The 18,756-nt window shown below is 47.8% G+C and overlaps 1 protein-coding gene across 8 annotated transcripts in view; it reads right to left on the minus strand.

Moving 5' to 3' along the window:
• The window catches only part of DTNB (dystrobrevin beta), a 113,641-nt gene that overhangs the window by 56,836 nt on the left and 38,049 nt on the right, over positions 1–18,756 (minus strand). For all 8 annotated transcript variants that reach the window (XR_012318331.1, XR_012318330.1, XM_073673663.1 and 5 more), the window contains exon 9: positions 15,405–15,529. Coding sequence is in view for 6 of the 8 variants with exons in the window: in XM_073673663.1 (XP_073529764.1) it covers positions 15,405–15,529 (125 nt within the window). In the remaining 2 variants the exon portion in view is untranslated. The remainder of the gene's footprint in view (positions 1–15,404; positions 15,530–18,756) is intronic.

Here is an 18,756-nt window from a genome sequence, read left to right on the forward strand (position 1 = left end):
CAGGCGGCAGATATGAGGTGCGCGCTGATCTATCCTGACCCCACAGATGAGGGATAATGGATGCCTCCAGGCGGCAGATATGAGGTGAGCGCTGCTCTATCCTGACCCCACAGATGAGGGATAATGGATGCCTCCAGGCGGCAGATATGAGGTGCGCGCTGCTCTATCCTGACCCCACAGATGAGGGATAATGGATGCCTCCAGGCGGCAGATATGAGGTGCGCGCTGCTCTATCCTGACCCCACAGATGAGGGATGATGGATGCCTCCAGGCGGCAGATATGAGGTGCGCGCTGCTCTATCCTGACCCCACAGATGAGGGATAATGGATGCCTCCAGGCGGCAGATATGAGGTGCGCGCTGCTCTATCCTGACCCCACAGATGAGGGATAATGGATGCCTCCAGGCGGCAGATATGAGGTGCGCGCTGCTCTATCCTGACCCCACAGATGAGGGATGATGGATGCCTCCAGGCGGCAGATATGAGGTGCGCGCTGATCTATCCTGACCCCACAGATGAGGGATAATGGATGCCTCCAGGCGGCAGATATGAGGTGCGCGCTGTTCTATCCTGACCCCACAGATGAGGGATGATGGATGTCTCCAGGCGGCAGATATGAGGTGCGCGCTGTTCTATCCTGACCCCACAGATGAGGGATAATGGATGCCTCCAGGCGGCAGATATGAGGTGCGCGCTGCTCTATCCTGACCCCACAGATGAGGGATAATGGATGCCTCCAGGCGGCAGATATGAGGTGCGCGCTGCTCTATCCTGACCCCACAGATGAGGGATAATGGATGCCTCCAGGCGGCAGATATGAGGTGCGCGCTGCTCTATCCTGACCCCACAGATGAGGGATAATGGATGCCTCCAGGCGGCAGGTATGAGGTGCGCGCTGTTCTATCCTGACCCCACAGATGAGGGATAATGGATGCCTCCAGGCGGCAGATATGAGGTGCGCGCTGTTCTATCCTGACCCCACAGATGAGGGATAATGGATGCCTCCAGGCGGCAGATATGAGGTGCGCGCTGCTCTATCCTGACCCCACAGATGAGGGATAATGGATGCCTCCAGGCGGCAGATATGAGGTGCGCGCTGCTCTATCCTGACCCCACAGATGAGGGATAATGGATGCCTCCAGGCGGCAGATATGAGGTGCGCGCTGTTCTATCCTGACCCCACAGATGAGGGATAATGGATGCCTCCAGGCGGCAGATATGAGGTGCGCGCTGTTCTATCCTGACCCCACAGATGAGGGATAATGGATGCCTCCAGGCGGCAGATATGAGGTGCGTGCTGTTCAATCCTGACCCCACAGATGAGGGATAATGGACGCCTCCAGGCGGCAGATATGAGGTGCGCGCTGCTCTATCCTGACCCCACAGATGAGGGATAATGGATGCCTCCAGGCGGCAGATATGAGGTGCGCGCTGCTCTATCCTGACCCCACAGATGAGGGATAATGGATGCCTCCAGGCGGCAGATATGAGGTGCGCGCTGCTCTATCCTGACCCCACAGATGAGGGATAATGGATGCCTCCAGGCGGCAGATATGAGGTGCGCGCTGCTCTATCCTGACCCCATAGATGAGGGATAATGGATGCCTCCAGGCGGCAGATATGAGGTGCGCGCTGTTCTATCCTGACTCCACAGATGAGGGATAATGGATGCCTCCAGGCGGCAGATATGAGGTGCGCGCTGTTCTATCCTGACCCCACAGATGAGGGATAATGGATGCCTCCAGGCGGCAGATATGAGGTGCGCGCTGTTCTATCCTGACCCCACAGATGAGGGATAATGGATGCCTCCAGGCGGCAGATATGAGGTGCGCGCTGCTCTATCCTGACCCCACAGATGAGGGATAATGGATGCCTCCAGGCGGCAGATATGAGGTGCGCGCTGTTCTATCCTGACCCCACAGATGAGGGATGATGGATGCCTCCAGGCGGCAGATATGAGGTGCGCGCTGTTCTATCCTGACCCCACAGATGAGGGATAATGGATGCCTCCAGGCGGCAGATATGAGGTGCGCGCTGTTCTATCCTGACCCCACAGATGAGGGATAATGGATGCCTCCAGGCGGCAGATATGAGGTGCGCGCTGTTCAATCCTGACCCCACAGATGAGGGATAATGGACGCCTCCAGGCGGCAGATATGAGGTGCGCGCTGCTCTATCCTGACCCCACAGATGAGGGATAATGGATGCCTCCAGGCGGCAGATATGAGGTGCGCGCTGCTCTATCCTGACCCCACAGATGAGGGATAATGGATGCCTCCAGGCGGCAGATATGAGGTGCGCGCTGCTCTATCCTGACCCCACAGATGAGGGATAATGGATGCCTCCAGGCGGCAGATATGAGGTGCGCGCTGCTCTATCCTGACCCCACAGATGAGGGATAATGGATGCCTCCAGGCGGCAGATATGAGGTGCGCGCTGCTCTATCCTGACCCCACAGATGAGGGATAATGGATGCCTCCAGGCGGCAGATATGAGGTGCGCGCTGTTCTATCCTGACCCCACAGATGAGGGATGATGAGCCGGAGCCGCTGCTCCAGCAAGCGAGGAGACGCCGCACTGCTCCGTTATTATGGGCCGGGATGTGAGCGGCTCGTCAGGAGACGCAGATGTTCTGTGGTAATCACACTGATCATAACGCAGGCGGATAATGAGAGCGCTGGGTATTATAAGCCGTCCATTATACCTGCACCCGCCAGACCAGAGCAGCATTTATAATCATCCATCCAAACCAGCCGCCACACCACTGAGCACCGGGGGCAGAGCGACCGCACGTAGCCCCTACAGACCCCCTAACCCCACGTCCACCAACATGGCAGCACCAAGCTCAACCTGCACTGACCCGGAGGGGCAGACTGTATATACTGCAGAGCAGAATAGTGAGTGCAGCTCTGGAGTATAATATAGGATGTAACTCAGGATCAGTAATGTAATGTATGTACACAGTGACTGCACCAGCAGAATAGTGAGTGCAGCTCTGGGGTATAATACGGGATGTAACTCAGGATCAGTAATGTAATGTATGTACACAGTGACTGCACCAGCAGAATAGTGAGTGCAGCTCTGGAGTATAATACAGGAGGTAACTCAGGATCAGTAATGTAATGTATGTACACAGTGACTGCACCAGCAGAATAGTGAGTGCAGCTCTGGAGTATAATACAGGAGGTAACTCAGGATCAGTAATGTAATATATGTACACAGTGACTGCACCAGCAGAATAGTGAGTGCAGCTCTGGAGTATAATACAGGATGTAACTCAGGATCAGTAATGTAATGTATGTACACAGTGACTGCACCAGCAGAATAGTGAGTGCAGCTCTGGAGTATAATACAGGATGTAACTCAGGATCAGTAATGTAATGTATGTACACAGTGACTGCACCAGCAGAATAGTGAGTGCAGCTCTGGAGTATAATAGAGGATGTAACTCAGGATCAGTAATGTAATGTATGTACACAGTGACTGCACCAGCAGAATAGTGAGTGCAGCTCTGGAGTATAATACAGGAGGTAACTCAGGATCAGTAATGTAATGTATGTACACAGTGACTGCACCAGCAGAATAGTGAGTGCAGCTCTGGAGTATAATACAGGATGTAACTCAGGATCAGTAATGTAATGTATGTACACAGTGACTGCACCAGCAGAATAGTGAGTGCAGCTCTGGAGTATAATACAGGATGTAACTCAGGATCAGTAATGTAATGTATGTACACAGTGACTGCACCAGCAGAATAGTGAGTGCAGCTCTGGAGTATAATACAGGAGGTAACTCAGGATCAGTAATGTAATGTATGTACACAGTGACTGCACCAGCAGAATAGTGAGCGCAGCTCTGGAGTATAATACAGGATGTAACTCAGGATCAGTAATGTAATGTATGTACACAGTGACTGCACCAGCAGAATAGTGAGCGGAGCTCTGGGGTATAATACAGGATGTAACTCAGGATCAGTAATGTAATGTATGTACACAGTGACTGCACCAGCAGAATAGTGAGTGCAGCTCTGGAGTATAATGCAGGAGGTAACTCAGGATCAGTAATGTAATATATGTACACAGTGACTGCACCAGCAGAATAGTGAGTGCAGCTCTGGAGTATAATAGAGGATGTAACTCAGGATCAGTAATGTAATGTATGTACACAGTGACTGCACCAGCAGAATAGTGAGTGCAGCTCTGGAGTATAATACAGGATGTAACTCAGGATCAGTAATGTAATGTATGTACACAGTGACTGCACCAGCAGAATAGTGAGTGCAGCTCTGGAGTATAATACAGGATGTAACTCAGAATCAGTAATGTAATGTATGTGCACAGTGACTGCACCAGCAAAATAGTGAGTGCTGCTCTGGGGCATAAAACAGTATGTAACTCAGGATCAGTAATGTAATGTATGTACACAGTGACTGCACCAGCAGAATAGTGAGCGCAGCTCTGGAGTATAATACAGGATGTAACTCAGGATCAGTAATGTAATGTATGTACACAGTGACTGCACCAGCAGAATAGTGAGTGCAGCTCTGGAGTATAATACAGGATGTAACTCAGGATCAGTAATGTAATGTATGAACACAGTGACTGCACCAGCAGAATAGTGATTGCAGCTCTGGAGTATAATACAGGAGGTAACTCAGGATCGGTAGTGTAATGTATGTACACAGTGACTGCACCAGCAGAATAGTGAGTGCTGCTCTGGAGTATAATACAGGATATAACTCGGGATCAGTAGTGTAATGTATGTACTCAGTGACTGCACCAGCAGAATAGTGAGTGCAGCTCTGGAGTATAATACAGGAGGTAACTCAGGATCAGTAATGTAATGTATGTACACAGTGACTGCACCAGCAGAATAGTGAGTGCAGCTCTGGAGTATAATACAGGAGGTAACTCAGGATCAGTAATGTAATGTATGTACACAGTGACTGCACCAGCAGAATAGTGAGCGCAGCTCTGGAGTATAATACAGGATGTAACTCAGGATCAGTAATGTAATGTATGTACACAGTGACTGCACCAGCAGAATAGTGAGTGCAGCTCTGGAGTATAATACAGGATGTAACTCAGGATCAGTAATGTAATGTATGAACACAGTGACTGCACCAGCAGAATAGTGATTGCAGCTCTGGAGTATAATACAGGAGGTAACTCAGGATCGGTAGTGTAATGTATGTACACAGTGACTGCACCAGCAGAATAGTGAGTGCTGCTCTGGAGTATAATACAGGATATAACTCGGGATCAGTAGTGTAATGTATGTACTCAGTGACTGCACCAGCAGAATAGTGAGTGCAGCTCTGGAGTATAATACAGGAGGTAACTCAGGATCAGTAATGTAATGTATGTACACAGTGACTGCACCAGCAGAATAGTGAGTGCAGCTCTGGAGTATAATACAGGAGGTAACTCAGGATCAGTAATGTAATGTATGTACACAGTGACTGCACCAGCAGAATAGTGAGTGCAGCTCTGGAGTATAATACAGGAGGTAACTCAGGATCAGTAATGTAATATATGTACACAGTGACTGCACCAGCAGAATAGTGAGTGCAGCTCTGGAGTATAATACAGGATGTAACTCAGGATCAGTAATGTAATGTATGTACACAGTGACTGCACCAGCAGAATAGTGAGAGCAGCTCTGGAGTATAATACAGGAGGTAACTCAGGATCAGTAATGTAATGTATGTACACAGTGACTGCACCAGCATAATAGTGAGTGCAGCTCTGGAGTATAATACAGGAGGTAACTCAGGATCAGTAATGTAATGTATGTACACAGTGACTGCACCAGCAGAATAGTGAGAGCAGCTCTGGAGTATAATACAGGAGGTAACTCAGGATCAGTAATGTAATGTATGTACACAGTGACTGCACCAGCATAATAGTGAGTGCAGCTCTGGAGTATAATACAGGAGGTAACTCAGGATCAGTAATGTAATGTATGTACACAGTGACTGCACCAGCAGAATAGTGAGTGCAGCTCTGGAGTATAATACAGGATGTAACTCAGGATAAGTAATGTAATGTATGTATACAGTGACTGCACCAGCAGAATAGTGAGTGCAGCTCTGGAGTATAATACAGGATGTAACTCAGGATCAGTAATGTATGTACACAGTGACTGCACCAGCAGAATAGTGAGTGCAGCTCTGGGGTATAATACAGGATGTAACTCAGGATCAGTAATGTAATGTATGTACACAGTGACTGCACCAGCAGAATAGTGAGTGCAGCTCTGGAGTATAATACAGGATGTAACTCAGGATCAGTAATGTAATGTATGTGCACAGTGACTGCACCAGCAGAATAGTGAGTGCTGCTCTGGGGTATAATACAGGATGTAACTCAGGATCAGTAATGTAATGTATGTATACAGTGACTGCACCAGCAGAATAGTGAGTGCAGCTCTGGAGTATAATACAGGAGGTAACTCAGGATCAGTAATGTAATGTATGTACACAGTGACTGCACCAGCAGAATAGTGAGTGCAGCTCTGGAGTATAATACAGGATGTAACTCAGGATCAGTAATGTAATGTATGTACACAGTGACTGCACCAGCAGAATAGTGAGTGCAGCTCTGGAGTATAATACAGGAGGTAACTCAGGATCAGTAATGTAATGTATGTGCACAGTGACTGCACCAGCAAAATAGTGAGTGCTGCTCTGGGGCATAAAACAGTATGTAACTCAGGATCAGTAATGTAATGTATGTACACAGTGACTGCACCAGCAGAATAGTGAGCGCAGCTCTGGAGTATAATACAGGATGTAACTCAGGATCAGTAATGTAATGTATGTACACAGTGACTGCACCAGCAGAATAGTGAGTGCAGCTCTGGAGTATAATACAGGATGTAACTCAGGATCAGTAATGTAATGTATGAACACAGTGACTGCACCAGCAGAATAGTGATTGCAGCTCTGGAGTATAATACAGGAGGTAACTCAGGATCGGTAGTGTAATGTATGTACACAGTGACTGCACCAGCAGAATAGTGAGTGCTCCTCTGGAGTATAATACAGGATATAACTCGGGATCAGTAGTGTAATGTATGTACTCAGTGACTGCACCAGCAGAATAGTGAGTGCAGCTCTGGAGTATAATACAGAAGGTAACTCAGGATCAGTAATGTAATGTATGTACACAGTGACTGCACCAGCAGAATAGTGAGTGCAGCTCTGGAGTATAATACAGGAGGTAACTCAGGATCAGTAATGTAATGTATGTACACAGTGACTGCACCAGCAGAATAGTGAGTGCAGCTCTGGAGTATAATACAGGATGTAACTCAGGATCAGTAATGTAATGTATGAACACAGTGACTGCACCAGCAGAATAGTGAGTGCAGCTCTGGAGTTTAATACAGGATGTAACTCAGGATCAGTAATGTAATGTATGTACACAGTGACTGCACCAGCAGAATAGTGAGTGCTGCTCTGGAGTATAATACAGGATATAACTCGGGATCAGTAGTGTAATGTATGTACTCAGTGACTGCACCAGCAGAATAGTGAGTGCAGCTCTGGAGTATAATACAGAAGGTAACTCAGGATCAGTAATGTAATGTATGTACACAGTGACTGCACCAGCAGAATAGTGAGTGCAGCTCTGGAGTATAATACAGGAGGTAACTCAGGATCAGTAATGTAATGTATGTACACAGTGACTGCACCAGCAGAATAGTGAGTGCAGCTCTGGAGTATAATACAGGAGGTAACTCAGGATCAGTAATGTAATGTATGTGCACAGTGACTGCACCAGCAGAATAGTGAGTGCAGCTCTGGAGTATAATACAGGATGTAACTCAGGATCAGTAATGTAATGTATGTACACAGTGACTGCACCAGCAGAATAGTGAGTGCAGCTCTGGGGTATAATACAGGATGTAACTCAGGATCAGTAATGTAATGTATGTACACAGTGACTGCACCAGCAGAATAGTGAGTGCAGCTCTGGAGTATAATACAGGATGTAACTCAGGATCAGTAATGTAATGTATGTACACAGTGACTGCACCAGCAGAATAGTGAGTGCAGCTCTGGAGTATAATACAGGATGTAACTCGGGATCAGTAATGTAATGTATGTACACAGTGACTGCACCAGCAGAATAGTGAGTGCAGCTCTGGAGTATAATACAGGATGTAACTCAGGATCAGTAATGTAATGTATGCACACAGTGACTCCACCAGCAGAATAGTGAGTGCAGCTCTGGAGTATAATACAGGATGTAACTCAGGATCAGTAAAGTAATGTACGTACACAGTGACTGCACCAGCAGAATAGTGAGTGCAGCTCTGGAGTATAATACAGGAGGTAACTCAGGATCAGTAATGTAATGTACGTACACAGTGACTGCACCAGCAGAATAGTGAGTGCAGCTCTGGGGTATAATACAGGAAGTAACTCAGGATCAGTAATGTAATTTATGTACACAGTGACTCCACCAGCAGAATAGTGAGTGCAGCTCTGGAGTATAATACAGGATGTAACTCAGGATCAGTAATATAATGTATGTACACAGTGACTGCACCAGCAGAATAGTGAGTGCAGCTCTGGGGTATAATACAGGAGGTAACTCAGGATCAGTAATGTAATTTATGTACGCAGTGACTGCACCAGCAGAATAGTGAGTGCAGCTCTGGAGTATAATACAGGAGGTAACTCAGGATCAGTAATGTAATGTATGTACACAGTGACTGCACCAGCAGAATAGTGAGTGCAGCTCTGGAGTATAATACAGGAGGTAACTCTGGATCAGTAATGTAATATATGTACACAGTGACTGCACCAGGAGAATAGTGAGTGCAGCTCTGGAGTATAATACAGGATGTAACTCAGGATCAGTAATGTAATGTATGTACACAGTGACTGCACCAGCAGAATAGTGAGTGCAGCTCTGGAGTATAATACAGGATGTAACTCAGGATCAGTAATGTAATGTATGTACACAGTGACTGCACCAGCAGAATAGTGAGTGCAGCTCTGGAGTATAATAGAGGATGTAACTCAGGATCAGTAATGTAATGTATGCACACAGTGACTCCACCAGCAGAATAGTGAGTGCAGCTCTGGGGTATAATACAGGATGTAACTCAGGATTAGTAATGTAACGTATGTACACAGTGACTGCACCAGCAGAATAGTGAGTGCAGCTCTGGGGTATAATACAGGATGTAACTCAGGATCAGTAAAGTAATGTACGTACACAGTGACTGCACCAGCAGAATAGTGAGTGCAGCTCTGGAGTATAATACAGGAGGTAACTCAGGATCAGTAATGTAATGTACGTACACAGTGACTGCACCAGCAGAATAGTGAGTGCAGCTCTGGGGTATAATACAGGATGTAACTCAGGATCAGTAATGTAATTTATGTACACAGTGACTCCACCAGCAGAATAGTGAGTGCAGCTCTGGAGTATAATACAGGATGTAACTCAGGATCAGTAATGTAATGTATGTACACAGTGACTGCACCAGCAGAATAGTGAGTGCAGCTCTGGGGTATAATACAGGATGTAACTCAGGATCAGTAATATAATGTATGTACACAGTGACTGCACCAGCAGAATAGTGAGTGCAGCTCTGGGGTATAATACAGGAGGTAACTCAGGATCAGTAATGTAATTTATGTACGCAGTGACTGCACCAGCAGAATAGTGAGTGCAGCTCTGCATTATAATACAGGAGGTAACTCTGGATCAGTAATGTAATGTATGTACACAGTGACTGCACCAGCAGAATAGTGAGTGCAGCTCTGGAGTATAATAGAGGATGTAACTCAGGATCAGTAATGTAATGTATGTACACAGTGACTGCACCAGCAGAATAGTGAGTGCAGCTCTGGAGTATAATACAGGATGTAACTCAAGGTTAGTAATGTAATGTATGTACACAGTGACTGCACCAGCAGAATAGTGAGTGCAGCTCTGGAGTATAATACAGGATGTAACTCAGGATTAGTAATGTAATGTATGTACACAGTGACTGTACCAGCAGAATAGTGAGTGCAGCTCTGGAGTATAATAGAGGATGTAATTCAGGATCAGTAATGTAATGTATGTACACAGTGACTGCACCAGCAGAATAGTGAGTGCAGCTCTGGAGTATAATAGAGGATGTAACTCAGGATCAGTAATGTAATGTATGTACACAGTGACTGCACCAGCAGAATAGTGAGTGCAGCTCTGGAGGATAATACAGGAGGTAACTCAGGATCAGTAATGTAATGTATGTACGCAGTGACTGCACCAGCAGAATAGTGAGTGCAGCTCTGGAGTATAATACAGGAGGTAACTCGGGATCAGTAATGTATTGTATGTACACAGTGACTGCACCAGCAGAATAGTGAGTGCAGCTCTGGAGTATAATACAGGATGTAACTCAGGATCAGTAATGTAATGTATGTACACAGTGACTGCACCAGCAGAATAGTGAGTGCAGCTCTGGGGTATAATACAGGAGGTAACTCAGGATCAGTAATGTAATGTATGTACGCAGTGACTGCACCAGCAGAATAGTGAGTGCAGCTCTGGAGTATAATACAGGAGGTAACTCGGGATCAGTAATGTATTGTATGTACACAGTGACTGCACCAGCAGAATAGTGAGTGCAGCTCTGGAGTATAATACAGGATGTAACTCAGGATCAGTAATGTAATGTATGTACACAGTGACTCCACCAGCAGAATAGTGAGTGCTGCTCTGGGGTATAATACAGGATGTAACTCAGGATCAGTAATGTAATGTATGTACACAGTGACTGCACCAGCAGAATAGTGAGTGCAGCTCTGGAGTATAATACAGGATGTAACTCAGGATCAGTAATGTAATGTATGTACACAGTGACTGCACCAGCAGAATAGTGAGTGCAGCTCTGGGGTATAATACAGGAGGTAACTCAGGATCAGTAATGTAATGTATGTACACAGTGACTGCACCAGCAGAATAGTGAGTGCAGCTCTGGAGTATAATACAGGAGGTAACTCAGGATCAGTAATGTAATGTATGTACACAGTGACTGCACCAGCAGAATAGTGAGTGCAGCTCTGGAGTATAATACAGGATGTAACTCAGGATCAGTAATGTAATGTATGTACACAGTGACTGTACCAGCAGAATAGTGAGTGCAGCTCTGGGGTATAATACAGGAGGTAACTCAGGATCAGTAATGTAATTTATGTACACAGTGACTGCACCAGCAGAATAGTGAGTGCAGCTCTGGAGTATAATACAGGAGGTAACTCAGGATCAGTAATGTAATGTATGTACACAGTGACTGCACCAGCAGAATAGTGAGCGCAGCTCTGGAGTATAATACAGGATGTAACTCAGGATCAGTAATGTAATGTATGTACACAGTGACTGCACCAGCAGAATAGTGAGTGCAGCTCTGGAGTATAATACAGGATGTAACTCAGGATCAGTAATGTAATGTAAGTACACAGTGACTGCACCAGCAGAATAGTGAGTGCAGCTCTGGAGTATAACACAGGATGTAACTCAGGATCAGTAATGTAATGTATGTACACAGCGACTGCACCAGCAGAATAGTGAGCGCAGCTCTGGAGGATAATACAGGATGTAACTAAGGATCAGTAATGTAATGTATGTACACAGCGACTGCACCAGCAGAATAGTGAGCGCAGCTCTGGAGTATAATACAGGATGTAACTCAGGATCAGTAATGTAATATATGTATACAGCGACTGCACCAGCAGAATAGAGAGCGCAGCTCTGGGGTATAATACAGGATGTAACTCAGGATCAGTAATGTAATGTATGTACACAGTGACTGCACCAGCAGAATAGTGAGTGCAGCTCTGGAGTATAATACAGGATGTAACTCAGGATCAGTAATGTAATGTATGTACACAGTGACTGCACCAGAAGAATAGTGAGTGCAGCTCTGGGGTATAATACAGGAGGTAACTCAGGATCAGTAATGTAATGTATGTACGCAGTGACTGCACCAGCAGAATAGTGAGTGCAGCTCTGGAGTATAATACAGGAGGTAACTCAGGATCAGTAATGTAATGTATGTACACAGTGACTGCACCAGCAGAATAGTGAGTGCAGCTCTGGAGTATAATACAGGAGGTAACTCGGGATCAGTAATGTATTGTATGTACACAGTGACTGCACCAGCAGAATAGTGAGTGCAGCTCTGGAGTATAATACAGGATGTAACTCAGGATCAGTAATGTAATGTATGTACACAGTGACTCCACCAGCAGAATAGTGAGTGCTGCTCTGGGGTATAATACAGGATGTAACTCAGGATCAGTAATGTAATGTATGTACACAGTAACTGCACCAGCAGAATAGTGAGTGCAGCTCTGGAGTATAATACAGGATGTAACTCAGGATCAGTAATGTAATGTATGTACACAGTGACTGCACCAGCAGAATAGTGAGTGCAGCTCTGGGGTATAATACAGGAGGTAACTCAGGATCAGTAATGTAATGTATGTACACAGTGACTGCACCAGCAGAATAGTGAGTGCAGCTCTGGAGTATAATACAGGAGGTAACTCAGGATCAGTAATGTAATGTATGTACACAGTGACTGCACCAGCAGAATAGTGAGTGCAGCTCTGGAGTATAATACAGGATGTAACTCAGGATCAGTAATGTAATGTATGTACACAGTGACTGCACCAGCAGAATAGTGAGTGCAGCTCTGGGGTATAATACAGGAGGTAACTCAGGATCAGTAATGTAATGTATGTACACAGTGACTGCACCAGCAGAATAGTGAGTGCAGCTCTGGAGTATAATACAGGAGGTAACTCAGGATCAGTAATGTAATGTATGTACACAGTGACTGCACCAGCAGAATAGTGAGTGCAGCTCTGGGGTATAATACAGGAGGTAACTCAGGATCAGTAATGTAATGTATGTACACAGTGACTGCACCAGCAGAATAGTGAGTGCAGCTCTGGGGTATAATACAGGATGTAACTCAGGATCAGTAATGGATGTACACAGTGACTGCACCAGCAGAATAGTGAGTGCAGCTCTGGAGTATAATACAGGATGTAACTCAGGATCAGTAATGTATGTACACAGTGACTGCACCAGCAGAATAGAGAGTGCAGCTCTGGAGTATAATACAGGATGTAACTCAGGATCAGTAATGTAATGTATGTACACAGTGACTGCACCAGCAGAATAGAGAGTGCAGCTCTGGAGTATAATACAGGATGTAACTCAGGATCAGTAATGTATGTACACAGTGACTGCACCAGCAGAATAGTGAGTGCAGCTCTGGAGTATAACACAGGATGTAACTCAGGATCAGTAATGTAATGTATGTACACAGTGACTGCACCAGCAGAATAGTGAGTGCAGCTCTGGAGTATAATACAGGATGTAACTCAGGATCAGTAATGTAATGTATGTACACAGTGACTGCACCAGCAGAATAGTGAGTGCAGCTCTGGAGTATAATACAGGATGCAACTCAGGATCAGTAATGTAATGTATGTACACAGTGACTGCACCAGCAGAATAGTGAGTGCAGCTCTGGAGTATAATACAGGATGTAACTCAGGATCAGTAATGTAATGTATGTACACAGTGACTACACCAGCAGAATAGTGAGTGCAGCTCTGGGGTATAATACAGGAGGTAACTCAGGATCAGTAATGTAATGTATGTACGCAGTGACTGCACCAGCAGAATAGTGAGTGCAGCTCTGGAGTATAATACAGGATGTAACTCAGGATCAGTAATGTAACGTAAGTACACAGTGACTGCACCAGCAGAATAGTGAGTGCAGCTCTGGAGTATAATACAGGATGTAACTCAGGATCAGTAATGGATGTACACAGTGACTGCACCAGCAGAATAGTGAGTGCAGCTCTGGAGTATAATACAGGATGTAACTCAGGATCAGTAATGTATGTACACAGTGACTGCACCAGCAGAATAGAGAGTGCAGCTCTGGAGTATAATACAGGATGTAACTCAGGATCAGTAATGTAATGTATGTACACAGTGACTGCACCAGCAGAATAGAGAGTGCAGCTCTGGAGTATAATACAGGATGTAACTCAGGATCAGTAATGTATGTACACAGTGACTGCACCAGCAGAATAGTGAGTGCAGCTCTGGAGTATAACACAGGATGTAACTCAGGATCAGTAATGTAATGTATGTACACAGTGACTGCACCAGCAGAATAGTGAGTGCAGCTCTGGAGTATAATACAGGATGTAACTCCGGATCAGTAATGTAATGTATGTACACAGTGACTGCACCAGCAGAATAGTGAGTGCAGCTCTGGAGTATAATACAGGATGCAACTCAGGATCAGTAATGTAATGTATGTACACAGTGACTGCACCAGCAGAATAGTGAGTGCAGCTCTGGAGTATAATACAGGATGTAACTCAGGATCAGCAATGTAATGTATGTACACAGTGACTACACCAGCAGAATAGTGAGCGCAGCTCTGGAGAATAATACAGGAGGTAACTCAGGATCAGTAATGTAATGTATGTACACAGTGACTGCACCAGCAGAATAGTGAGTGCAGCTCTGGAGTATAATACAGGATGTAACTCAGGATCAGTAATGTAATTTATGTACACAGTGACTGCACCAGCAGAATAGTGAGTGCAGCTCTGGAGTATAATACAGGATGTAACTCAGGATCAGTAATGTAATGTATGTACACAGTGACTGCACCAGCAGAATAGTGAGTGCAGCTCTGGAGGATAATACAGGATGTAACTCAGGATCAGTAATGTAATGTATGTACACAGTGACTGCACCAGCAGAATAGTGAGTGCAGCTCTGGAGTATAATACAGGAGGTAACTCAGGATCAGTAATGTAATGTATGTACACAGTGACTGCACCAGCAGAATAGTGAGTGCAGCTCTGGGGTATAATACAGGATGTAACTCAGGATCAGTAATGTAATGTATGTACACAGTGACTGCACCAGCAGAATAGTGAGTGCAGCTCTGGAGTATAATACAGGATGTAACTCAGGATCAGTAATGTAATGTATGTACACAGTGACTGCACCAGCAGAATAGTGAGCGCAGCTCTGGGGTATAATACAGGATGTAACTCAGGATCAGTAATGTAATGTATGTACACAGTGACTACACCAGCAGAATAGTGAGCGCAGCTCTGCAGGATCAGTGCAGGGTATCTTCCTCATACAGTGGTTTCTGCACTGTGGCAGCTCCTTGCAGTGATTTCGCTGTTCGGACCCTGTACACTCCTCGTTTTGAGTACACAGCTGGAAACAACACATCTTGGGATATAATTACACTGTAATATAAAGTGTGGGATTCTCTTGACCTGGGGAGGAGGGGGGTAACGAGAGCCCCCCGCTATCAGTGCCACGTCCTGTACTCACACTATGTGGGAGAGGTCCAGCGGTTTCTCGGGGTGCTCCGGGAACACCGGATGTGGCAGTTCTCTCGTGGGGACGCAGCCAAAAGATTTACTGATCGCGTGACTTAACTTTTTCGCCGGCGACTTCTGGAGACAGAAAAAACACAAAAGGAAATGTCACAATAAACCTCAATATGCGGAGAACTACTACCCCCACCAGACACTGCCATCACCTACCACTAACACCAGCTGCTACTAGGTGGAAGGACAGGAGCTCCACCGGAAAGAGGGCCGAGGGATAGGGGGACCCCACCGCAGAGAGGGCCGAGGGACGCCACCGCAGAGCGGGCCGAGGGACAGGGGGACCCCACCGCAGAGCAGGCCGAGGGACAGGGGGACCCCACCGCAGAGCAGGCCGAGGGACCCCACCGCAGAGAAGGCCGAGGGACAGGGGGACCCCACCGCAGAGAGGGCCGAGGGACCCCACCGCAGAGAAGGCCGAGGGACAGGGGGACCCCACCGCAGAGAGGGCCGAGGGACCCCACCGCAGAGAAGGCCGAGGGACAGGGGGACCCCACCGCAGAGAGGGCCGAGGGACAGGGGGACCCCACCGCAGAGCAGGGAGAGGGACCCCACCGCAGAGAAGGCCGAGGGACAGGGGGACCCCACCGCAGAGAGGGCCGAGGGACAGGGGGACCCCACCGCAGAGAGGGCCGAGGGACCCCACCGCAGAGAGGGCCGAGGGACCCCACCGCAGAGAGGGCCAAGGGACAGGGGGACCCCACCGCAGAGAGGGCCGAGGGACAGGGGGACCCCACCGCAGCGAGGGCCAAGGGACAGGGGTACCCCACCGCAGAGAGGGCCGAGGGACCCCACCGCAGAGAAGGCCGAGGGACAGGGGGACCCCACTGCAGAGAGGGCCGAGGGACAGGGGGACCCCACCGCAGAGAGGGCCAAGGGACAGGGGGACCCCACCGCAGAGCGGGCTGAGGGACCCCACCGCAGAGCAGACCGAGGGACAGGGGGACTCAACCGCAGAGCGGACCGAGGGACAGGGGGACCCAACCGCAGAGCGGACCGAGGGACAGGGGGACCCCACCACAGAGCGGGCCGAGGAACAGGGGGACACCACCGAAGAGCGGGCCGAGGGACACGGGGACCCCACCGCAGAGAGGTGGTCTTCTGGGGGTGTTTCCGGTATACGGCGGGTCTTGTGGGGTGTTTCCGGTATACAGCGGGTCTTGTGGGGTGTTTCCGGTATACAGCGGGTCTTGTGGGGTGTTCCCGGTATATGGCAGGTCTTGTGGGGTGTTTCCGGTATACGGCAGGTCTTGTGGGGTATTTCCAGTATACGGCGGGTCTTGTGGGGTATTTCCGGTATATGGCGGGTCTTGTGGGATGTTTCTGGTATACAGCGGGTCTTGTGGGGTGTTCCCGGTATACGGCGGGTCTTGTGGGGTGTTCCCGGTATACGGCAAGTCTTGTGGGGAGTTCCCAGTATACGGCAGGTCTTGTGGGGTGTTTCCGGTATACAGCGGATCTTGTGGGCTGTTCCCAGTATACGGCGAGTCTTGTGGGGTGTTCCCAGTATACGGCGGGTCTTGTGGGGTGTTTCCGGTATACAGCAGGTCTTGTGGGGTGTTTCCGGTGTATGGCGGGTCTTGTGGTGTGTTTCCGGTATACAGCGGGTCTTGTGGGGTGTTTCCGGTATATGGCGGGTCTTGTGGGGTGTTCCCGGTATACAGCAGGTCTTGTGGGGTGTTTCCGGTGTATGGCGGGTCTTGTGGTGTGTTTCCGGTATACAGCGGGTCTTGTGGGGTGTTTCCGGTATACAGCAGGTCTTGTGGGGTGTTTCCGGTGTATGGCGGGTCTTGTGGTGCGTTTCCGGTATACAGCGGGTCTTGTGGGGTGTTTCCGGTATATGGCGGGTCTTGTGGGGTGTTTCCGGTATACAGCAGGTCTTGTGGGGTGTTTCCGGTGTATGGCGGGTCTTGTGGTGTGTTTCCGGTATACAGCGGGTCTTGTGGGGTGTTCCCGGTATACAGCGGGTCTTGTGGGGTGTTCCCGGTATACGGCGGGTCTTGTGGGGTGTTCCTGGTATACGGCGGGTCTTGTGGTGTGTTTCTGGTATACAGCGGGTCTTGTGGGGTGTTTCCGGTATACAGCAGGTCTTGTGGGGTGTTTTCGGTATATGGCGGGTCTTGTGGGGTGTTCCCGGTGTATGGCGGGTCTTGTGGGGTGTTCCCAGTATACAGTGGGTCTTGTGGGGTGTTTACGGTATACAGCAGGTCTTGTGGGGAGTTTCCTGTATATGGCAGGTCTTGTGGGGTCTTCCCTGTATAGGGAGGGTCTTGTGGCGTGTTTCCGGTATACAACAGTGTGACGATACAGCTTAAAATCTTAATTAGCCAGACAATTAGATTAGTTAAGCCAAGAGAAATACACTATTGTGTTTAAACTGACTTCTATATTTTTGTGAATTTTTAAAGGACAGACCAGTATTTGTATAATCCTGATTGCTGTCTCCTATTGGTTAGGTGAACTATGTTAGTGTAATATGTAATTAGCATAGTAACAAACAAGTCAGCTGAAAGTTGATTTACAATAGCCCCTGTGATACCAACTATGTAAATAGATTAGCTCAAACAATGAGAGCTGAGCCATTTGAGTAATACCCTCCCTAACCCATTACCTGTGACTGATGACCTTACACAGATGTAAATATAAACAGGGATGTCTGTAGTGCTGGAGACAGAATCAAGGAGCATCAGAAATACTTTACAAGGAGAATGAGAGGCATCCTTCAGGACAGTAGTAGGATTGCATGACATCCAAAGAGACACAGATTTGGATTCTACATGATTCCGGCCTAAGGGTATCGACCCTGACTGGAGAGATACGCATCTGCTCCATTAACCATCAGAGAGACCATGGAAACATTTGGGAAAACCAGGTTGGGACAAAGAAGTCACCTGGCCCCATGGATATGTTGTTTGGGGTTGCCAGATGGGACCCCCCAGTCACCTGGAACCCATGGAGACATTCGGAGCAGCCAGACTGGGACCCACCGGTCATGTGGCCCCATGGAAACTCTCGGAGAGGCCAGGTTGAGATCCTCGGGTCTCCTGGCCTTGTACCTCGATGGACGTTTAGTTTCCTAAGCTTGCCGCTACCTTCTCTCTGTGGGGGCCTGCCAGAAGTGAGGGGCCACTGGTTGACGTAGTCGGCCCTGGAAGTCCCAAAGTCGCGGCTGTTCTATCCCAGGCAGGCGGAGAAGGAAGGGTGAGACTGTGTAATTTGCACCATCTTGGGTATTTGCTGGGACTGTTCTATGTGTTTATTGTCCGATTGGGTTTTGATAAAGTATTGCCGCG

The sequence above is a fragment of the Phyllobates terribilis genome, unplaced genomic scaffold (assembly GCF_046119375.1).
Source record: "Phyllobates terribilis strain yellow unplaced genomic scaffold, ASM4611937v1 Scaffold_3__8_contigs__length_932513732, whole genome shotgun sequence".
NCBI classification, from domain to species: domain Eukaryota; kingdom Metazoa; phylum Chordata; class Amphibia; order Anura; family Dendrobatidae; genus Phyllobates; species Phyllobates terribilis.